The 24,472-nt window shown below is 33.9% G+C and overlaps 2 protein-coding genes and 1 non-coding gene across 5 annotated transcripts; 2 read left to right on the top strand and 1 right to left on the bottom strand.

Moving 5' to 3' along the window:
• Positions 1–3,358: 3,358 nt before the first annotated feature.
• On the top strand, positions 3,359–6,518 carry LOC110709647. 2 transcript variants are annotated; one of them, XR_002508998.1, is made up of 2 exons: positions 3,359–4,992; positions 5,496–6,518. XR_002508998.1 is itself a non-coding variant. In XM_021887856.1 (1 exon), exon 1 carries the CDS (start codon positions 3,705–3,707, stop codon positions 4,908–4,910), a length of 1,206 nt encoding a protein of 401 aa, XP_021743548.1. In that variant the 5' UTR covers positions 3,359–3,704; the 3' UTR covers positions 4,911–5,383. The 2 variants fall into 2 exon arrangements, 1 of the variants encoding a protein (XP_021743548.1); XM_021887856.1 differs by lacking the exon at positions 5,496–6,518 and having other exon boundaries at positions 3,359–5,383.
• TRNAY-GUA lies at positions 3,497–3,581 on the top strand. Its single transcript is given in 2 exon segments — positions 3,497–3,533; positions 3,546–3,581. It is a non-coding gene; the product is annotated as a tRNA-Tyr (tRNA).
• A 154-nt stretch (positions 6,519–6,672) lies between the features above and the next one.
• Positions 6,673–10,286, bottom strand: LOC110709646. 2 transcript variants are annotated; one of them, XM_021887854.1, is made up of 5 exons: positions 10,065–10,286; positions 9,159–9,576; positions 7,739–9,047; positions 7,455–7,601; positions 6,673–7,362 (listed from the first exon to the last, which is right to left on the bottom strand). In XM_021887854.1, the coding sequence occupies exons 2-5, from the start codon at positions 9,210–9,212 to the stop codon at positions 6,854–6,856; spliced, it is 2,019 nt and encodes a 672-aa protein (XP_021743546.1). In that variant the 5' UTR covers positions 9,213–9,576; positions 10,065–10,286; the 3' UTR covers positions 6,673–6,853. The 2 variants fall into 2 exon arrangements, with proteins under 2 accessions (XP_021743546.1, XP_021743547.1); XM_021887855.1 differs by lacking the exon at positions 10,065–10,286 and adding an exon at positions 9,694–10,025.
• Positions 10,287–24,472: the final 14,186 nt, after the last annotated feature.

Here is a 24,472-nt window from a genome sequence, read left to right as displayed (position 1 = left end):
AGACCCACTTTGGGCATTTCGAATACCTAGTCATGCCATTTGGACTAACCAATGCTCCTTCTACTTTTCAAGCACTCATGAATTCTGTTTTTAAAGCCTATCTCAGGAAGTTTGTTTTAGTTTTCTTTGATGATATATTGGTGTATAGCCTAACTTGGGAAGAGCACTTGCAACACGTGCGAATGGTGCTGGATACTATGCAAAAAAACTCTCTGAAAGGCAACCTAAAAAAATGCTCATTTGGCTTCACTGAAGTAGTCTAATTGGGGCATATTATCTCTGTTGCAGGTGTGAGAACAGAACCTGAAAAAATTAAGGCCATCATAGATTGGCCTATACCTAAAACACTCAAGCAATTGAGGGGTTTTTTGGGGCTTACTGGATACTACAGACGGTTCATCAAAGACTATGGCAAAATCTATAAACCTCTCACCAACCTTCTTAAGAAAGAATCTTTTAAGTGGGATGAAGAGGCTACTGCAGCTTTGAAGAAACTGAAAGAAGTGATGACTTCACCTCCTGTGTTAGCTTTGCTAGATTTCCAAAAGCAATTTACCATTGAAACTGATGCTTCGGGAACTAGATTGGGTGATGTATTGATGCAGGAAGGACACCTAATTGCCTATATTAGCAAAGCTCTATCAGAGAGGAATTTATGCCTTTCTGCTTATGAAAGGGAATTGCTGGAAATTGTATTTGCGGTGAAAAAATGGCACCACTATTTGATGACGATGCCTTTTATCATTAAGACTGACCAACAGAGCTTAAAGTATTTGCTTGAACACAAGGTAGTCACTCCATTTCAATAAAAATGGTTCTCTAAGCTGGCAGGCTTGGATTTCATCATTGAGTACAAGAGTGGCAAGGAGAACAAGGCAGCAGATGCTTTATCAAGAATCCTTGAGCATCAACTCATGCAGCTGATAGCTTCATCTATTCATTCTTCTCTCATGGATGAAATACAACACACATGGAAGACTGATGTAAATATGTAGAAGGTTATAACAGAACTTCAAGAGAATCCAGCTTCACATAAGCATTTTACTTGGAGAGACGGGCAATTAAGGAGGAAGGGGAGATTGGTAGTAGGAGACAACAGGGATCTCAAAGATAAAATCCTAGCATGGATGCATAGTTATGCTATAGGAAGGCATTCTAGCATTGAGGCAACACTCAGGAGAGTAAAAACTCTATTTTACTGGGCAGGTTTGAAGAGAAGCATTACGGAGTATATCAAAGGCTATACTATTTGCCAAAGTAACAAATAACTCTGCCTCCCCAGGCTTGCTGCAACCCTTGCCAATCCCTAAGAGAGTATGGGACGACATCACCATGGATTTCATAGAAGGGCTGCCAAATTCTCTAGGCAAACAAGTTGTCATGGTTGTTATTGATAGGCTGAGCAAGTATGCCCATTTTGTTCCCCTGTCACACCCCTTTACAGCCATTAAGGTGGCTCAAGCTTATGTGGATCACATTTATAAGCTACATGGGTTCCCAAAGACTATTGTTTCTGACAGGGACAAGGTGTTCATCAGTACCTTCTGGACGGAATCGATGGACAAGCTAGGGATACAACATCACTTGTCAACTGCTTATCACCCTCAAACTGATGGCCAATCTGAAGTACTTAATAGATGTCTTGAGACATACCTTCGTTGTATGTGTGGTGATATGCCTCAAGATTGGGCCAGGTGGTTGCCATTAGTAGAATATTGGTATAATACCAATTTTCATACTACTATACAGATGACTCCTTATGAAGTTATGTATGGTCAAGCTCCTCCAATTCACATACCTTACCTCACAGGGGCTAGCACGGTGGACAGTGTTGATAGGAGTTTGCAAAATAGGGAGGCTACACTCTTGCTTCTTAAGGACCACCTCAAATCTGCTCAAAACAGAATGAAGCAAATGGCTGATAGGCACAGAAGTGATAGAAATTTCGAGCTTGGGGATTGGGTTTATCTTAAGCTGCAACCTTATAGGCAGCAATCAGTGGAGCACAGAACCAATTAGAAGCTGGCTAGGAGGTATTTTTGCCCCTATCAAATCATCAAGATAGTAGGCAAGGTTGCATATACCTTACAACTACCTCCTACTTTAAAAATCCACCCTACCTTCCATGTCTCTCAATTAAAGGCATATCATGGAACCATACCACCTCTTATTGACCCTTCCACCTTCACCATTCCCAATACAAGTGAGGCAAAATATCATGTGGCAGTTATCGACAAAAGAGGTGTCAAAAGGAACAACAAGGCAGTAGTGTAGTGGCTAGTTCAATGGTCAAACTCTGCTCCAGAAGATGCAACATGGGAAGATGCTATAAAGATTGAGCAACTATACCCTGCATTTGATCCTTGAGGTCAAGGATCTTGTCGAGATGAGGGCATTGTTATGAGCATTAGCGCAGGAACTCGTGCATTGCAGGTGAGGAGTGAAAGAAAGGAGGCATGTGCAATGCATATGACTAAAGAAAAGGGGAATGAATCAGGAGCTGACAAAGGGACTGACAAACAATGATGAGCTGGACAGAGTAATATTCTAGAAAGGAATAATATCTGTAACAAACTCTTAAATTTCAGCAATTTTATTATCTAGTTGTTATTAGCCGTTTTCTTATAAGAAGCTCCACTAGCTATGTAATAACCATACACTGAATGAAAAAGCCTCCCCTTCCTCTCTATTTCTCTTGCTGTATTCTCTGATTAACATATTCTAGAATTAGTCATTTCCTTGTGATTTCCTTTCCATTTCGGATAATCACTGGAGTGATTGATTCCAATCCTCATCTCTTCAGTAGGTTGGATTGGTGTTAAGGCTTAATTCCTGAGCTGCATGTTGATGAATCGTATCATAACAAAGAAAAATCAAACAACAATCAAAGAAATGGAAAAAAATATTGGCATGAATTAACCTGTAAAATTGAAAGAAAAAGAGAGATGAAGGAGAGAGAACTTGGAGAAAAAAGCTTGAAGAGGAGAGAGAAACTGAAGAATGATCCAGAAAGAGAAAGGTAGAAAGAGGTAGTAAGGAGGAGACAAAAAAAATAAATAAAAAAATTCAAGGATTGGCACGTGTGAGATTAAAATTGGGAAATAAAGTCTTTCCAAAGACGTATGCCACACAGTAAGTTTATGTAAATTCGCCTTTCATAAAAATTTGTCTATACTTTGTATAATTATTTTACAACGTTGAATGAGAAGGTTGAGAATTTGTGCTTAATTTGACAATTCTACTTCATAAAATTCGTAGATAATAAACGAGTGAGTAAGTAAGTCACAACTAAAAAATAATTAATACATCATTATGTAAGCGTTGTAACATGCAATTTTTTTTTTTACACAATATGCAATGTTAAGGGGGTGAAAAAATAGTTTTGTTTAAAAGGTGAATGTCCATTTTAATCTTTAAAAAAATAAAGGAATAAAAAAAATTATGCGTAACACTTAAACTAAGTGATATTGATTTTCAGTTAACTTATAATCGACATCCGACCTTAGCTCAGTTGGCAGAGCGGAAGACTGTAGTAGTTGCAGATAATCTTTAGGTCGCTGGTTCGATTCCGGCAGGTCGGAATTCTTTTTTTCTTTTACTTTTTTTTTTTTTTTTTTTTCCAATTTTTCTCGCTCCTCTTTCTTCTTTCTACTTCCTTTCTTAAACCCCAGATTTCCTGAATCATCTTCTCCAAAACCCCATCAATGGCTTTACACTACCTCTTCACCACCATAACCAAACACTCTCTTAAACCCTACTCTCTCTCCAAAACCCCTATTTTCTCTCTCCTCCAAACCTCCCTATTTTCTACCTCCTTTTTAATCACTAAAACCCCAAAAAAATTCAAGAAAAAACGCCAAAAACCCAGTCCGAGAAATACCCTTGTTCAACACCCTTCTTCCTTAATCACCCACTTCGAAAATCTCGTCAATCGCGATAATTTCTTCCGATTTCTCACCCGATCGAAGCAATTTCTCGCGAAACAACCCGAGCATATTCTCCAATTAGATGACGCCGGAAAACTTTACCGGGAACTGGGTTTTCCCCGGGGAAGAAAGGTTAACAAGTTCGTCGCTAATCACCCACTTATTTTCGAAATTTACCGTCATGAAAATAATAAAATGTGGTTAGGTTTTACTGAGTTTATGGAGAATTTACTGCAGGAGGAGGTTAAGATTATGGAGAGTATGGAATTAGAGAGGGTAAAAGTTGTTAAGAAGATTCTAATGATGTCGAAAGATAAGAAAATGGCGTTAAGTAAGATTTATCATTGTAGGTTGATATTTGGTGTTCCTGAGGATTTTAGGGATTGGGTTTTGAAATTTTCCGATGATTTTCGTGTCGTAATTGGGGATGATGGGAGTAGAATGCTCGAGTTAGTGAGGTGGGATCCGGCATTGGCTGTGAGCGCGTTAGAGAGGGAGTTTATGATTGACGAAGAGAAGGTGAAGAAGGCATTTAAGTTTCCTGTGAAACATGGGAAGGAATTGGATTTGGAGGATGATGATGTGAGGAGGTTGAATTTGTTGAATACGTTGCCTTTGGTTTCACCGTATTCTGATGGGTGGAAGCACGAGCTTTCGAGTTTGGAGGCTGAGAAGTATAGGGTTGGGGTTATTCATGAGTTTTTGAGCTTGACATTGGAGAAGAAGGCTTCTATTCATCATATAGTTGAGTTTAAGGAGGAGTTTAGTCTTACTAAGCATACTTATCAGATGCTTAAGAAGCAGCCTAGGACGTTTTATTTAGCTGGTACTGAGATGAATTGGGTTATTTTCTTGAAGGATGGGTATGATGAGAATGGGAATTTGATTCAGAAAGATCCTCAGGTTGTTTTTAATGAGAGGTTATATAGGTTTGCTCAAATGCAGCATCCTGATGAATTGTGTCGCGACAGTATCAGTGAATGATGGTGACAAAAACAAGCTTGATTGCGACAGTATCAGTGAATGATGGTGACGAAAACAAGCTTGATCAAGCAAGAAAGATGGGGTAATTTGATGCTTTTATATGATTCTGGTTGTCAATATCCTTGTGTCATGCATTTGTATGCTTCATTAGTCATTACTACTGTCTTAGAAAGGTCTGATGAAAATTTAGTTACAAACAAATGATCTTTGGCCTGTAGTTTTCTAACATAAAAATAGATTTGATGAGGTTAGTCTGAGTGTTGGTATCTCTATATTGTTTCAAACTCAATCCTCATAGATGAGCTCTTCAAATATTGGAAGAAATTAGTGCTCATATCTTGAGGAATTAAAGGCTACTGTAAAAATTTGTTTTCGTAGTTCAATTATACTGTAAGAAGCTTTACTCCTTGCAAGGAAACACGAATGCACAATGGTCTAGTTTGATACTTTTATGGAAGTTATGACATTTTTATTGGTTGGCCCTTTTTTGATGTCAAAAACATGGTTGTTTTTCTAGCAAATGTTTGATGGAAATTTGTCTGGCTTTTGATGAGTAATCTGTGTTAGTCATCTTAATCTATGCAGGGGAACTTTTAATGGATCTCTCAGAGTCCTTGACCTTCCTATAGGACAGGAGATTATCATGTGTGACTATTGTTGGGCAGAAATTTGAGCTGCCGTGTGCTAGTCATATCACTTTTCGAAGTGACTCACTGAGTAAAGCAGCTTGTACTTGAAGCCTAAGATGTGTTCCACAAATCCTTTATGAAGCTCAAGGTGCAGAAATTAGAAATGCCTGGCAATGCATTTTTGATGAGTCGCACTAAGGCGTAAGTTCACCAGAATCATACTGCGTGCAAGTCTACAACCTCGTTTTATGAACTATATATTTGATTTTTAAGAATTGGCCTTACTTAAATTAGGTGCTTAACCCATGTGCTTTCTGCTTAGGCTCTAGGACCCTGTCGCCCATAAAACACTGGTTGATAAGTTGAGTGATGCAGGACCAATACAGTTAAACTTTTTGGCTTACCATTAAGGAGAGCTGTTGGAAGTTACAAATTAGCTAGAGTTGCTAAGGTGGCACGGGCATTCGGGATATCCTTTGGTCTTGTGCATAAGATGTAATGAGTAGTTATTTGTGCCTTTAAACAATTTGAATGTGTTCATTCCACCACATTATTTCTGCGTTTGTCCTTGATCTTTTTTTAAAGGGCAGGAAAAGTTTGTTATCAGTCATCAGCCACACCAGATGCTGGTTTGGCTAGTTGAATTCGAACCCTGTCACAATTGATTTGATTGTTGGCCAAACATCCTTGATAAGGTTAACCGCCCCATGGTGCCATTGAAGAACATGGTTTATCTTAGGTTCGAAGTCTCTCACAAAATATTTGGTTGTGGTTACCTCATCATCATGACTAGCTGCGCCATGGTGCCATTGTAGAACATGATTAGGCTTAGGCACAAAGTCCTTAACAAAATATTTAGTTGTGATTGGCTCGTCATCATGACTAGCCGCCCCATGGTGCCATTGAAGAAAATGGTTAGGCTTAGGCACAAAGTCTTTAACAAAATATTTGGTTGTGGTTGTTCATCATCATGACTAGCTGCCCCGATAAATTATTATGTGCAGGTTTTCATATTTCACATAGAAGCTTGCTTTACATGCTGCCAATTAAATAAGTCAGCGGTTAAATAGTTTTCCATGCAATGAGGTTTTCGTAGATTGAAACATCTCCCACTCCATTAGACTTGTTATACAGTGCAGTCATCCAGAAAAATGACAGGATCTATTATTAATTTATTCTGAAGAAATGAAGACAAACAATGATACAAAACCAACAAGGAATATACTTGAACTCAAGTATATACATTTTATTGCCTGCTTCCTTGCTGAAGAGTTGCAATGACGCATTGAGATTGGTCCGTAAGATCATCTTCAATTAACTGATTACAGTCCTCGTCTTCAACCTCGACAGCTGGTTCGCTTGCCTTTTCGACTTGTTCCTGCTTCTCTGCCCAACACTCGTACTGCTTTTGCCAGTGCTAGATGACATTAATCCACTCTGACTACTCTTTTTCACGGACTTCCTGCGAGCATTCCAACCATTGTTTCGAGATGAAGATTTGGTAATAATATCCATTGATACCTCTCGAGCCTTCTGTGGATTAATGGGTTGCTTGTTTAGGTATGCCAGCTTAGGGAGAAGTCCGCAAACAGCTCTCCTAAGCTGGTCACTGCTTAGGTTGCTGTGAATCGGGTTCCCCAAAATACTGAGTGCCACTAAAGAATTGTAGTTGGCAACAAGCTGTCCTAGAGCCTTGGTTGTGGTTATTTTATTGAAGCTAAGGTCCAGAACTGTAAGCTTCAATAGCCTGTGCAGCCCCTCGACTTCACTGATTTTATTGCCTGCTAAATACAATTCCTTGAGCAATATGCAACTTGAGAGTCCTGGGTTAATATAATAAAGAATGTGAATATACTTTTCAAATTATGTGCAGGTAATTACCAATCCAAAATTTGAAGCAAAAGATCAATATTACCATGACCAATACGAGAGATCCTATTGTAACTCAGATCGAGTACCCTCAGTCGAGTTAACTCTCTTAGTCCTTCAATGGTAGTGATCCTGTTCCTGGATAAATCGAGGACATGAAGGCCCTTTGGAAGTGATCCTTGAGTAATTTGAGCTGCAAGATAAACCGGAATAATGAAAAAAGAAATGTTGTCAGAGGCTCAGGGCGTTTTTATCATTTATGCCTGAATTATACTGCAGAAAATAAAAAATGCTTCTTATCTCAAACAAGATTTTGATTCAAGTTCATACCAATTGAGTTGTTCGATAGATTGATTGAACGAAGACTTGAGAAGTGTGATATGACGGGGATAACTTTCAACCCCATCCCTGATACATGAGCCACAGTTGAAGAAGAATTCAGAGACTGAATTACACTGTTGGCATGCTGGAGTTCCTCTGATAAGTTGATTTTGGTATGTCGGGAGGAATGAGTTGGATATTTTGCCATTGACTCATCGGCCTTAGGAGAAGATGGGAAGACAATTTGCTCATCACCATTTTCTTCGTCAATGACCGGGGTTGTTGGCTGAAACTCTAGGTCTTTCACCCAGTCATCTACCCTCTTCAACGAAGATGATGACTCCCCTGAGAAAGCAATCCACTGATTCTGAGGCCATAGCCCTGAAAATCCACCCTTCAATCCATTTTCTTCTTCGTGGCTACTCTTGTAACTGCATAATTCAGAAAATGAGCCTGCCGATTCCACCTTGCAGAGCTGCTTTGCTCGATATGATTCGAGTGTGTCTGATGAGTATCCACCTTGTTGATTGACAGTAGCAAGAAGGGACGACATTCTTGTTTTAGAAGCAATTGCTGGTTTCTGCAAATTCCTGTGGCTCCAAAGGAAGAGCTTCCACCACATTCTCTTGCTCCTTGAAGGAAGGATCTGGCTCGAAGAGTGCTTCTTCAGCATCACCTTATCAGCACTGCGGTGAGTAACTGCTGATGACTGGCTGCAAGGAGATCTCATCAAAAGATCGCCCCTTACTCTATTTGCAAGTTCCTGTAACTGCTCAAATGACTGTGTTTTGGAGGGTGGCAATTGATCAGCTATCCTCTTGAGCACTTCCCTCGAGTCAAGGTTCGAGCAAGAACGTGTAAGCTTCGGTGAAACCCACCGCTCTTCCCTTGCCATCCCAGGATCACTGGCATGCCCACCTTGGCCTATCTCAATCTCCTCATCATTAGTACCCTGCTCAGCACAAGGACTTCCAATCTGAAAACTCGGGTTACAAGAATCAATGTCGCGGCCTTGAAGGTTTGAATCAGAGTTCTCCCTACTCATTGGTGACTTATCATCATGTTCATGCTCATCTTCACCTTCATATGCCACCTCTACAGCCTCCTCCTCCTGATCCTTCTCAACAGGACTCTCAGGGTTCATCACCTTCACCTCACATCTCGAAATCTCAGTGACATCGAATGGCACCGGAACACTAAACGAAGTCGATTTCAGCTCATCCTCATGCTCAGAAGGTTTCACTGGGTGCTCCACCTTCACTTGTAAGGTTCTGTTCTCATTATCTTTCTTAAATTCTGATGAAGAAACAATTGCATCCTACACAAAATATATCATTTCATCATCAACATTCAAATTCACAAACCCAAAAAAAAAAAAAAAAAAAAACCATTTCAATTGCAAAATCAAAATTAGAACAATTTCAATTACCTTCACCTTCTTCTTTCTTCCAACCAACTTGGAAAAACAATTGAATAATGCCATTCTTTTTGGGTATCTAAATTCAGAAAAAGATTTCCAAAAAAAAAAAAAAAATTGGGATAGAACTTCCAAAAAAAAAAGTTTGTTGGATTGTACGGAGAATTTGACTTTGTTGTACCTCAATCAGTTAACCAAAAATTAAAGATTTACATCTCAACCGCTTTAAAAATTAAAGAACAAAAAAGATTAGTTAGGTTGGATATTAGCCATAATCAATGGGTAAGCGCCAAACCAATGATTTGCAAACAAATGAAAAGCAAATTTCATCAAAGATTTGCGCGCAGCACACCCTCCACTGAGGAGAGATCACTAATATCTTGGCCAGAGTGTTTTTATGCGCACCAGTCTATCTTCTTTAAGTTCCTCACTGTTTCAATAAACAAATCAAATAACACAATTTAGATATCATTATCAATATAAATTCAACATATGTTACTCTACCAAATTCCCGTGTCGGATACTCAAACACTCGTACTTAACGTACCCGTGTTCGGTATTCTTCACTTCTAGCCAAGTCCGAGTAACATAGATTATACAAGTATTTCGGATAAAGAAGACTTGCTAGAACAACAATATATGAATGTGAAAAGCACTTTAAAAAGCACCCGACAAGAAAATAAAGAAGGGATACAAAATTATCCACTTTTTTGACAAATAAACATAACACTACACAGTTCATATCTCCCACCAATCCACCATGAATACAGTTTTCCATCAAGATAGCTTAATTGTCGGAGAAAAAGACATCAACCAAATAAATCACTAAACAAAGTTTTTAAAAAGTGTTTATAATTAAATTGAAACATATATATTAAAGGTGAACTGGGTTTTAATTTATTTATATTTTTATGATACCTGTGAAAGTGAAGAACTCGAAGAAAGAGCGGCGATGAAAGAGAGGAGAGAAAAACTGAAAAAGAGAGAAGATTTTCGTTATGACTCAGGAAGGTATAGTAGTAGTAATAGTACTACGGAACGTCCAAGTGTAAATATAGTAGGAGAGAGAAAGTGGGCCCCAGAAGGTGGGTATTTTGGGCCTGGTCGGGCTGGAAAGATGTTGGTTGTGTTGTGTAGAAGTTCTAGAAATTATTAGAGAATGTAAGTAAAACACGACTCTTACGCGCTCCATTTATTTTATTTTAATATTTTTATGCTATGCCATGGCCCATGATTCGTGTAGTGTGGTCTATTATTACTCACTCTTACGAGTATTGCCTATCTTATAATTTTATACATAATTGATATTAAATATTCAACGAATATTTATTCTAAAATAAATATATAATTATTCAAGGGATATTATTTTTTGTGAAAAAAATGTGTTGAAGGAAGAACAGATGTGAGATGAGTATACATGGCAAATTGACAATTATTAGGTTGAAATTAGTTTATTGACATTTGTTCATTGTTATTTGACAAAAGGATGAATAAGTACACATAAATTTTGGGTCCACTTTTTCTAATAACTACTCTTATACAATTCAGGTGAAATCAATGGCTATTTTGTTTATTATAATTATTATCCAATTAGTCATTGTGTAAATAAAATTTGATTAAATATAGGAAAAATTTACAATAATAATCCCATCTTTATGTTATCTTCTCAAAATGGTTCCAACTTTAAAAATTCTGAAAATAATCCTAACTTTTATGAGATCTTATTATGGTCTTTAAATTATTGGTAACCTGTGTAACAAGTGAACATCAAATGTGTTTCCTTCTGATTGGTTTAGCCTTTTATTTTTGTTTTTTATTTTTTTATTTTTTAGTTTTAAAAAAATTACCATCCCGCTTGTACACTCTTCTCCACGGGCCTTTCTCTCTTCCTCCAAAGCCCTGCTACCTTTTCTCTCTTCTCCTCCTCCCCTTACAAAACCCTGCCACCTTACCTTAAGAAAATGGCAATAAAGATCAAAGTGAAGAAAGAAGCATGCATAATTAGCTTCTACAAGATTGTTCTTAGCTAGTTAGCTGGGATTATTTTCGTCTTCCTCAACATTCTCAAACAACTTCCCCCATTTCTCCACTTTTTTTTATTTTTTTATTTATTTTTAATTCTTACTTTATTTTTATTCTATTATCTCTGTAATTTCTTAGGCACAATGTTGAAAATATATTTTCAAGCTATTTGGGTTTTGTGAAAATTAAAATTCTAAGGGATTAAAATTTGAGTTGATATTAGGATCAATTGTTAAAATTTCGACCATTGAAACCTAAATTCTCAGCTTGTTGTTTTATTCACCCCAATATCGAATTGAAACCGAGAAAATTGGAGTGATAAGAATTGGAGTGAGAAAATTGGGTTGCTGAATACCCAGATGAAGAAACCGAGAGAAAGAGATGAGTGGCAGAGAAGATGAGGGTAAAAAGTGAGTCATGGCAGCCGATCAATCAGTGTTGTTCGAATGATATGATCTGGTGGGTCAAGATTTGGTTTAAAAGGCTTGTTGCTTCTATCACTGAAGGTTGCTTTAGATATTAGACCCATTGGAGGTCGTGGTAGGAGGATGGTGCCCATGGTTGAGGACGGATGAATTAATTAAAAAAAATTACGTGCTGTTTAAGTTGTAGGTGAATTGGACCATTTTAAGAAGACACTAGTAAAAGTCGGGATTATTTTCAGAATTTTTAAAGTTAAGACCATTTTAAAAAGCTAGCATAAAGGTGGGATTATTGTTGTAAATTTTTCCTTAAATATATCATTTTTAATACGATAACTAAGTAAGTTAGTTGATATCTATATATCACACGATTAGTGATAGAGGTTTAATAATCATGTACAAAAGTATTTGCCCTCTAAACCTCTTTTTTTTCTATATTTCGTAAGAAAAGCTTTTGCGTGAGATCGGACTCACCATAAGTCCAATATATCTGACAATAATATTATAATTTATGACAATAATATTCTAATATATGACATTAATATTCTAATCTTTTTTTTTTTACAATAGCAAATTTAATAATATTCTAAGATATGACATTAATAATCTAATATCTTATATTAATGTCATATATTAGAATATTAATGTCAAATATTAGATTATTAATGTCAGATATTAGAATATTAATGTCATATATTTGAATATTATTATTGGAATTATATGTCAAAAAATTTGTTAGATATTAGATTATTATTGTCGGATATATTGGACTAATTGTGAGTTCGACTCACTCAATTTTTTTCGATTCTATAATACTAATTAGCTAATGTTTATTTTTCCTTGTTGTCTTTTATCCATGAGAGCTATATCTTATATTCTCTACTCCATTGATTGTTCTCTCTCGTTGGAGAAATATTCTTTAATTTTCCAAGTTGAATTCTTGAGTGATTCTTTAGCTGCTTTAGGGTTGTTACAAATATCATTCATTGAGTAAATTAAGAAACCAAACAAATTTCCATCTCAAAAAACACACAAAAAAACAGCAGCAACAACAACAACCTATGTGAGATTGATAGTCATAAATATATATATATATATATATATATATATATATATATATATATATATATATATATATATATATATATATATATATATATATATATATATAGGGTATACACATTGTTGTTAGCCATAGATGGAAGAATTATGGCTTTTAATAAAAATAAACAAAGTAGTGTATGTTGTGACTAGGATATCATTTTGTAAAGGTATCATTGTCACAACAAATTAAGGGAAAACTATTTCACATTAATTAATTAACTATCAAGACTTAGAGACAATGAAAACTCTTAAATACACCGCAATGCAAAGTGCATGAAAGGGTAATTATTTTTGATGGATAAATAAGCAATATTCATTAAAGCTTATATACACCTCAAAATAATAATGAATATCAATAATCGCCCTTATGTTTCCATTTCTTACTTTAAAAATAATTCATGTGTTATACTCTCACCCCGATTCTCCTCATCTTATTCCTTTATCATTCTTAATCTTTTGACATTTTTGTAACTCACACATTCATTTGATTCTATTTTCACTTTCACTTAACGTGTTATCAAACTCCAAACTCATCACATTCTCGTGTTATCAAAATTGTTATTTTTCATCCTTTTCCTCTTATATACATGAATAAATTACACCAACTTTCAAATGAAGATTAAATAATCTAAATAATGTTGAATTGAGCTACCCCCTCTTTTTTCTCCTTTCTCTCTTCCTCCCTTAAAGGCTTAAACCCCTTTTTACGGAATTGAATTGGTTGATGAAAGCCCCTAATATCTTGTTTATTTACTAGCTTTCCATTTTAAGCTCATAATAAACCTTCATTCTAATTACATCAATTTTTTATATCTACCCTCATATTGGATTTCACAAAAATTAATTAGTTTGACGAGGATTTGTGCGGTGTCCTGATAAAGATCAATTCTACATATACAATCAATTGCATTAATTCTTATTCGATTTCAAAATTACAACAGACTGAAGATGCTCATTGTGAAATATTGTATCAAATAACGATGTAGATAGGGTATTCACCAATGTCGAAACTTATCCACAATAATTGTGGTTTTGCCCAATTAGAATAGTTAGATCCAATTATTTTGTTTTTTTTTTTTTTGGTGCAAAATTATTTTGTATTTGATAGTTTTGTTTTCTATTGTAGATGTCATAAGACATTAATACTTTTCTACTAATTAATTAATTAATAAATTTTACTTTAAAAATAACTTTGAGTTAACAAGTTAGTTTCTTTACAAATCCAATTATAATAAGTTGAGCTCATAATATATTATTGTAGAGTGAGGGATAGCTCAAGTGGTTATAACTCCCCTCTTAATTCCAAGAGATCTTGGAATCGATTCTCATCACTTGCCCTTGTGGCTCCCCAAACACCAGAAAAAAATATTACTTCGTATATTATTGTGAGCCTTGTGCAAGAATGTGATCATCTTTTGTATGCGATACTCTCCTACAAAACAGAATGGTTAAAGAGGCATGAATGATCAAGTAATTGAGATGTTTCTTGCAAACTTCAAATACACAATTTCACCGGTGTGCCAAACTTTCCGTCGAAATCGTGCATGAGAAATTGATACTTGTATAGCACGAAATTTTCTCTCTCACAATTAGAATTTAGTTTTCCGTTTCAAACATGATCTTAATTCTTAATAAAGCACCACATCTTAGTTACATATGGACTATTTTTAATCTCCTCAATTTTCTCCTAATGGGACAATCTTAAAGGGCGGAGTCCGTGGAAGGAATACTCCTCACTTTTTTTATTTATTGATGTATCCCTAGTTTATACTTTGAGTTGCTATAATTTAGGCCATCTATTGCATTGTTTATAATTTCAAGTAAAATAAGTTATGATAAGGGTTAATTTATTCAAATTTAACTTAAAACTTAAAACGGTTCTAATAAGGTCTAAGATAATTTTATAAGTAAGCCCTTAATGCACCCATTTTCTTTTTTAGGTACTTTTAATTGATAAACCCGAATTTACTTTATATTTATTGTTCATGTCTAATGGGCTTTACTAATACTTGTGTATCATAATAATAAGAGCATATAATACATCCTCTCCCAAACTCTAATCTCCATTGTTGATTTTTGAAGTGGTTTATACCAATGGAAAGCACCAATATTGATTTATTTTGGCTTTTTGTTTGTTTTTTAGGTTTATAATAACACTTCCTCATTTTGCGAGGAACTTTTCTTCCTCGAAAGAAATTATTTTCGATCTCCTTCGAAAGACATGAAAGATAGGATTTTTCGACCTCTTTCAACGATTGATGTTCATCTCATTTATTTTCTACTTTATTTCTTAAATTTACGTTTTATATATTGTTGTCTATGCTCCACGCATATCAAACACATTACCTAAATCAATCGATCCTTTTTCTATTTCCTAACATTTCGGATTCAGGTTACAAAGTTATCATAAGAATCTCAAAATTATGAAGCGATGCCAGAGCCACGCTTAAAGTTGTATGAGATGACCAAACGAGAATACAAAATTATATAGTTATATATCTATGTATTTGGATTCTTTGCTCAATAAATTGCGTTTTCTTTGTGTTAATTGCAATTGTAGTCTTGTAGATAGAATGATCCGTGGGTGAACACTCGGCCCAGCGGGCGTAACTCACTAAAGGCTCGGGAAACAAATAGAAGGAAATCGGCGTTGAAGCATTAATTTTGTACTCTTTGTGTTAACTGTCAATTGTAGACGTCGTATGACTTTAATTAATGATAATTAGAGCTTTTAACAAAAAAAAAATAAAAAATAATCAGTACATCAAATGACTACGGACAATATACCTACCTTTATCTCAAAGGATATTTATATTGATATATAATTATAATTCATATATCAACCATTGATCTGAATTTCTTCTTCAAATTTGCATATTGTATATATGGGACATGCATCAACCATGACACTTGTATAATTAAAAATCAAAGAATAGTTGACAATGGAAATGACATAAACCTTAAAGTTAGGTCTACCTACAATTTGATTAATTTTATTTTAATCATAATTAAGTCATCCTTATTTGAATAATTATCAATTCCAAATCAGGTGGTTCAACGTACAAATCGTTTTATCCAAAAAACAGGAAAAGGTGTTTTTCCTTTCTCAATTAATTTAGGCTATTAGGGCCCATTAGCACATGATGTCTCTCGTAACTGACAAAATAAATTGTCAGATGTCAATCTTCTCCACGTTAATCACAACTCACCCAAAAACAAAATTAGATCGCTAAATCACCCAAAACAACCTCATCATTTTATTCGACCCCCGCATCTCCCCTCCGTTTTCCACCTCCGCCACCTTATCCGGCCAGCGACCTCCCAGCCATCATTTTGGCCACCGCTCTACGTGCTACTTCCAAAACACACTACATCTCTATTTTAGCAAAATTAGGGATAGCGAGGTAGTGACTAGTGAGTATCTTATAGAGATTAAGTAGTAGGTAGCTATCAGGACAACGTGTAGTTGGCATATAAAATATATAAAAGTTATGGAATAATACGATTGAATGAAGTAGAAAAATGTTGCAATCATAAGTAACTAATTGTTGTGTAACAACTTTACAAATTAGACTCATTAGATGATCTTGCACACAAATTATACACACCAAACTAAGGTTAAGCATTTTGTTGCTTTGTACATATATAGGTGTCTAAGAGTCTAAGACAAGAATCTTACAAAGAAGCTCAACAAATCGATCTTCTTGAAAATTCTGGTTTCCATCATGATCAGATGTGATTATTAACACTTCTAGAAAATATTAATAATTGATTGATTCAACTATATCGGGAAAATGTTGGTAGTCCTCATTTCTTTACAAATAATAGCAACGTTAAAAAATGATGCTCAATGGGGTGAGTCCTTGTATATTGTTATTGTTGAATGTAAAAACAATTTTGCTATCTACTCCATTTAAGAATAGAAATAATAACACAAACTATTGCGTCAGTCTAGCGTGATCAAATGTTTCATCAGTCCAGCAGATTTTTGCTTTATATTAATGATTGCTCCCATCGGCGGCGTTGTTATTAGCGGTGGTATCGTCGACGGTGAGAAATTCGTTGATTATATTTGTCCATGATTTATGCTTGAATTGGCTTGATAATTGCTTGAGATTATCGTATATTTCGAAAAATGCCCAAAAAAATCGATTTGGGGCTTTCTTGTATGATGTATAATTGTTGAAATTGATTGTCCTATGTGATTATATGTTGAATTGTGAGCATTTTGATAACAAATGCATGTATTTTGGTTGAGAAATGAGCATGTTATGCTATACCCATGTGCTTAGTACGGGACGTTCAAGGGTGGTTCCGCCATTGTTGACCTTTTAATTATTTTTATAAAAATAAATTCTATTGTCTCGATTATATCATCTATAATAAGTTGGATAATATCCTCTATAATAGGATGTGATATTATGTATATCAGCCAACAAAAAAACATATCAGCTAAAAAATGAAGCATATCAGCCAACAAAAGGAGCATATCAACCAACAAAAGAAAGATATAAGCAAACAGATTGAACATATCCTCTATCAAATAATATATATCCTCCAACAAACTTTACGTATCCTCTATTAAGTAACACATATCATCCAACAAATTGTATATATCCTCTATCAAATACTACATATCCTCCATCAAATACTACACATCCTTTAATAAACTGTACGTATCCTCTATTAACTAACACATATCCTCCACCAAATATTACATCATATCCTCTAACAAACTGTACGTATCCTCCATCAAAGATAATTTGTACATATCCTCTATCAAGTACTACATATCTATAACAAACAATATATATCATATAACAAGCTGTACGTATCCTCTATCAGATAACACTTATCCTTCAACAAGTTATACATATCCTCTATCAAATAATAAATATCCTATATCAAATACTGCATATCATATATACTTGACACATGAATTGTTTGGTGCGGCTTGCCGCACCCAATACCTTCTCAAATAATAAATAATTAAAAACACACCTCATTTCTTTGAAAATAATAGCGATGGCCAAATTTGATGCCTGAAGGAGTCCTTGTATTGTTATTGTTGCAGGTAAAGACAATTTTGTTGTTTATAAATGGAAATAGGGAGTAAAACACACCTATGAGACGTACAATTGTTTAGTACGAGATGAGACAAATATTATTTACATACAGTCACGAGATGAGACGTACAATTCTCTCAATTTGAAAGCAAGTCTATTTACATGCAATCACGAGATGAGACGTACATGTATGTGATGTATCATCTATTTCAGATTTAACTGAGTAGTTTAACTTAATTATTGATGATTGAAGTAATTTTTTATTTATTTCTATGATATCAATAATGTTAATTTAGATAGATCATACTGTATAAGATGTAATCACCATTATTCTCAATGGACTATACCAAGGATAACAAGATATTGATTAATGACTCCGTCAAAAAAAAGATATTGATTAATGACTAAACCAATTTCATAAATGTCAAAAAAGAGCAATATCTTTATAATTATTAAAAAAAAAGAAAAATAGAGAAATTAAATTGCCGTACGTGAAAGATGTACAAGTGACGGAAAATTGAAAGTCGTCACATGGGGTAGCCTTATACCATAAATTTCCACGGTAAGGGAATCTTCTAATACAGATTCTTGGCATTTGATTTAGTTGGATTGGCACGATTGATAACGACACTCTCATATCAATTGAGGTAGTAAAAATCAAATATGCTTATCACTAGTCATGTGGTCCGGCCAAGTAGTACAAAACTATTCTCACCTAATTGGTCCAATGGTCCGGGGAATTACTAATGAAGGTTTGATATGTATTTGCAAATACATATCAAACCTTAAAATATTAAAAATTATTGTAAGCACATGGGGGTGAGAGAAAGGAGGAGAGAGAAAGTGGGACCAATTTTTAAATGTACCACTAAAAACTTATATAATATCATTGAATATGTAGTTATATTATTTCTATGCGTAGTTGGTACTACTAAATGAATATATAGTACCATTGAATGAATATATAGTACCACTGAATGTTCAATGATATTATTTGATCATCTAGTGATACTATTAATCACCCAGTGGTACACTTAAATCCAGCACGTGGGGGTAAGAGAAAAGGAGGAGAGAGATGGGTAAATTTCATGCGAAATGTCTCAAATGCCCCTTGATATGTATATACAAGTACCTATCAAACCTCCCTTTGGAAGGCCTCCCAATGGTCCTACTCTTGTGTACTGTATTCGTTATTTAAAAATGGTTTGATCTGATCTTTAATTTTCATTTTACTAAGAATAATATCGAGTAAGTATGTATATATATTTTTCAAAGAATGAGTGATAGAGAGAAATTGTTAGAATTATACTAGCTGGTATAAAATAAATATACATACTAGAATTATGCTAACTGATATAAAAGGAGACGGTAATCTTTTAGGGATGAGTAAAAACAAAAAAGTTAGGCGATACAATTTTGAATTAAAGGCAAAGTCGTCTATAATGTAGAGATAGTGTTCAAATTGATATTTATAAAATGTGGATGGTAATAGAATGAGAAAATTTGGATAAGAGGTCCAAGTTGTTTTCAACTTGCATGTGCAATTTGGATCTCACTATTATTACACGTCTATCATTTTCAAAGATCAACTGAAAATATATAGGATCTCAGAATTTGTGGTTTAATTTGTGTAGTTAGTTTTATGGCCTTTTCCATTTGTATCCAGGTAGTGTTATTTAGCTTGAAACTTAAATGTTTTGTAATTGCGGGCATATTACTTGAAATTCAATTACCAATTTTTAGGGACACACATGCATCATTTGTTTTTGGGGACCCCTTCAAAAGGGTTATAAAAATTGTCATGTTTATGGTATATGTAAGCTATATTTACTCTGTTCCATAAATATTGCAATATGGATGAAATTACACATTTTAAAGCATATTTTATATGCTAAATATCTATAATTATATAAGAGTAAAAATTATTGAAAATTTTACAGTAGTCATTTGAAATATGACTACCATAATATTTTAATGATTATATAGTTCATAATTGACATATTTTTTCCAAATAATTAATTATATTACTTTATTGATGGTATTAAATGTATTATCAACATTTTTTTGATTTATCAAATTTTTAGTTTCATTTATGCAATTTTTGTTTTTATTTTATATTTTCTCAAAAAATATTTATTTTATATTGGATTAAAATTTTCAAAATTTATATTTACATTGTAGATATTATAAGACTAATTGTGGTAATTTTATAATGTGAAAAAATAAATCGTCATATTATATATCATTAAAATAATATGGTAATCATTTTTCAAATGACCGCTGTAAAATCATCCATAAAAAGTTGATATTGTGAAAGTATTTTTACGAGACGAATCTAACAAGACCCCACATGACTATATTTTACCTTACGTATAAATCATAATATGTGGCCAAACAAGCGTGATGAATAGTGTAAAAATTCAGTTGTTGCAATATTACTAGAATGGAGGAAGTATAATACTAATGAGCTTAAATAAATCATGTCTTTTTATTTATTTAATTTTTTTTTTGACAGATAAATAAATTATGTCTACAATGATTATTTTGGTTTCGAAAACTAACATCAACAAATAGCTTGGAAACTAGTTTTGAGGAACTATAATTTTTTTTTTTTTTTTTTTTTTTTTTTTGAAATAGTTTTGTAAACTAGGAGTATACATTAAAAATATATAACACACATACTCAATATTATTCACTACGAAGTACTTCGTTTGAAGTACTTATTTTATCTATTTGTAAATTGTACACGTAGCTTTACTCTTTGAATTTCAACAAATTTTGGCTTGTACTTGTTTGGTAAGACATATCTTCCCAAATCTAGTTTAAATATGAAATAATAATAAATTAATAATGTCGTCGTAGCTCCATGAAAAATAAGATCTATAGAAAAACAACATGCATCATGCTTGTTCGTACTGTATGTGTCAAACAGTCAATGTTTACCAAAGAAATTCAACATTATACGGATCAAAGTAGTTCTAATGGCACATTATTCTCATTCTACTAAACCTTGATATGGCCGCTTAATTATTATTACAAGTGTATTACATTATATCATTTTTGGCAAATTTAATATTATTTGAACCTACTCAATTTTAATTAGTAGATAATGAAAATGTAAGAGCTTACGAATAAAGACCAACCACCACTGCACCCTATATGTTAGATTAGAATTTTCATCATCGTCAATCTAATGAAAATTTTCAAATTAAGCATGCGTCATGCGTTTGATAATTGGTAACCAGGCCAAGTTGTCTGTGGATATCTTCTACCTCTTAAAATTACTTTTAAGGTATCATCACAACTTTAATCATGTAGGGTTTGTATTGAAAACTAACCTCTATCTCATATATTGATACGTACATTTAAGTAGGATAGAGTGTATACATCTGTTAAAAGTGTTATAACAATTAATTATAATATATGCTTAGCATTTAATATTTCACTTGAAAGGACGGGTGGATGAGATTCAAACCCGTGATCTTTGTCTCACGTTGGCTCTTGATATCATGTTAGATGTTCAACTCAACTAAAAACTTAAGATGATGGTTGAGGTTCAGGAATTTGTTTCATACTCTATCACACCCCTTATACGAGAGCCCGTCAGGTTTGAAGTGTGGAAACAGCATGGGTCCTCCTTAAACCCAACACTTAATAATAATGGTAAATTACTGACTTCCCTTGTGGACCAGTGATAAGAGAAAAAACCTTTAAAGTCTAGATCTAGGTTCAAGCATTGGTAGTCATATGAAAATACTTACTACACATGCATTTCTTATGTGTTCATGAATCATCACGATGAATATGGCCAGTGTTGAAAATACGAGGCCAGGTGAAGAGCGTGTAAGGCAAATAATAAAAGCCTTAAAAGGACATACAAACAAGTACACTCTCAACTCTTAAGTCTCAACCAAATATCATTGGTTAAAAGTCAATATAGTGAAAATTCGCGATGGGCATGTGAATTGTGGGGATTGGGAAAGGAGGTTATGGACCAATTTATAAACTCGACCTTTAGCCTTGAGCTTAAAAGAAGGTTAAAAAATTTATTAAGATAGGATCCCGTTTTTTAGAGTACGTAATGGTTTGTATGACGATCTAATCACAATTATAGTGTAAAAAAAGTCTTTATGTAAAAGGATGTATATAATATAATGTTTCACCCTAAAATAAATAAATGAATACGAAATAAATGATACTCCGTATTACATATATGTTCTCATTCAAGACCTTCTCTTGCATTAGTAGTCATAAGCCTACAAGTCTAGAAACTTACAAAGATATCATGGTGAGAGTAATGTCAAGTTGTCAATAATAATGTCGATTTGGTATTTGTTTCGTCAGAAGTGGGCATGCATATGCTATTGCTAATAAAGTAACGAGGTATATAATTTCACAAAGACAAAAGCCCTTGTTTGTGCAAAAGGGATGTGGAATATGGTCGGGTTAACAGTAATACTTGTTAGCATGCACATTCCTACTTTTCATTGTCTTTACTGGATTTATAGAAATCCAATCATAATCCACCGAAAATGAAGATAATAAACACAAAAAATATAAAATGAAATGATAAAATAATAAAGAATACTTTAAATATTATAAATTCAAGTGATCATCGCTAATAGATCATTCAAATTTTTTAACAAAAACCATATTCATTATGTATGGATAGCTAAAAAAGAAAAAAAAAAAAAAAAATTCTTAACATCCCTTAGATTAGACAACAGTCTAGAACAAGCTCCTCCTTGATTCAATCATTGAGCAGCATAAAATATCGAAATATGTTTACTATAACCACAAACACAATATAATCACTATATATACCTCATATTATAATACGAAAATATAAAATAACTTAGGCTCTGTTTGGCTCAACAAATTTTTCTTAATTATATAAATTGATACATACTTAAATTACTTGACATTGTTTTCGTTGTTGCATAAATTTTATATACATGCATGTGTCAGAACTAATTTTATCTGAAATAATAAGATAAAATAAGGTGAAATAAACTTACCTTACCTTATACCACCACCACCACCACCGTCTTGTTATTTTTCTTTTAGTTTATCCAATCTGTTCTTAATTCCATTGATTTGAAGTGTACAACAAACAAAGTAGTTTTAAAAGAGAGTAAAGGTGATTTAATTTAAATCAAGCTATATGATTTGATTTGGTTTAACTTGTTTTTTATATACTCACACGATTAAATTTGGTATGATCTGAAATAACTCCTTACACTTTCTCTTTATTTATCCACCTTTTTCTTATACTCATCAATACGTTTCTATTCCTTCTCTCTTACTTTATTGACTTTTTGCTATGCCTACCCCCACTTTTTCCAGAGTTACCCCCAAGTTACTCTAAGAGATAAACGGATCAGTTTACCTATCTTAGTGGCAATTTTGTAAAATATAACTACATTCCGAAAAAAAAAAAAAAATTCTCCATCTTCCTCCTCCCTCTAATCGTGAGTTCATGATCCACTTCCATGGTTTCTTCCTCCTCCTTCCTTCATTCCCCACCCAGCTAATCACCTTCATCTTCTTTGTTTCCTACTTCAAACTACTTCAATGGAGAAAATCAAATCCAACACCGCCATTTTGATGGCAAGTCAAATTTAATGAAAATCTTAAGAAAAAAATATAGAAATTAAGGGAATGGTTAACCCTAAATGAAAGGTGTTTGTCATTTGTTTGTGTGATTTCATCTCCTATTTTTCACCATTGATGGTGCTCATGAGCTTCTTCATCTTCTTGCTCCAATCTCCATTGAAGCTGTTGTGGAGTTTCTTTCCTTGAAAATGACAAAAATACCATTATTTTTAAAGGCAAAAGGACTAAAACACCATGTGATATTTTTTCAAGTTTCTCACAGAGAGAAACTGAGATTTCCTCCTTTTTCCATGCATAGTAGAATACAAGAATACTAACACAAGCAAGTTGAACTACTGCATTACTCCCTCAATTTTTAAATACTTGTTCCATTTCTCCATGTGCAAAGTTTTAGGAGAAATTGGAGAAAGTAATAAAATATGGAGGTAGTGGGGTAGGTGGAAGAATATAAAATTGTAAAAAGCAAAAGTAGTTTAGATAATTGGAGGAGAGAGAATATGAAATTAGTAAAATATGATTTATGTTGGGACCACTAGTTGAGAGAAATGAATTGAATATTTTAAAAGCTTTCCAAATAAGAAAATGGAGCAAGTATTTAAAAACGGCTTGAAATGAAAATCGGAGCACGTATATAAAAACGAAGGGAGTACGTATTAAGAACGGAGGGAGTATTTCTTACTTTCTTAGGGGCTGCATGGAATGGGTGTAATGGGAGGGGAAAAAAATACATGAGTAAAATTCTGGAATTTTTTAAAGTTTGGATCTAGGGTAATTAATCAGTGGGGTAATCTATTCCCCTAAAAAGGGAGTTAATAATTACCCACCTCCTCCTTAGCATAACAATTTCCCCCGTAAAAAAAGCACTCTCCTCTACTATACTGCATCTTCCTTCTCCCCTGCTATGTACTATCTCCTTCACCTTTATATCCCTCCGCCCAATTGAAGCTGTTGCCGCTATTATAGCTGCCTGATGGAAGCTGCTAGCCGCCACCATAGCTCATCAATTCCGGCGAATTACGAACAACTATCTTGAATCGGACCCATTGGTTGAAGAGATAGTTGAACAAAAGGTTAGGGCTTTTGATCCTTCAAGTGA

Source organism: Chenopodium quinoa, unplaced genomic scaffold, assembly GCF_001683475.1.
Source record: "Chenopodium quinoa cultivar QQ74 unplaced genomic scaffold, ASM168347v1, whole genome shotgun sequence".
Taxonomy (NCBI): Eukaryota; Viridiplantae; Streptophyta; class Magnoliopsida; order Caryophyllales; family Amaranthaceae; genus Chenopodium; species Chenopodium quinoa.
The sequence above is the reverse complement of the archived record's forward strand: the minus strand, read 5'-3'. Positions and strand labels throughout refer to the sequence as shown.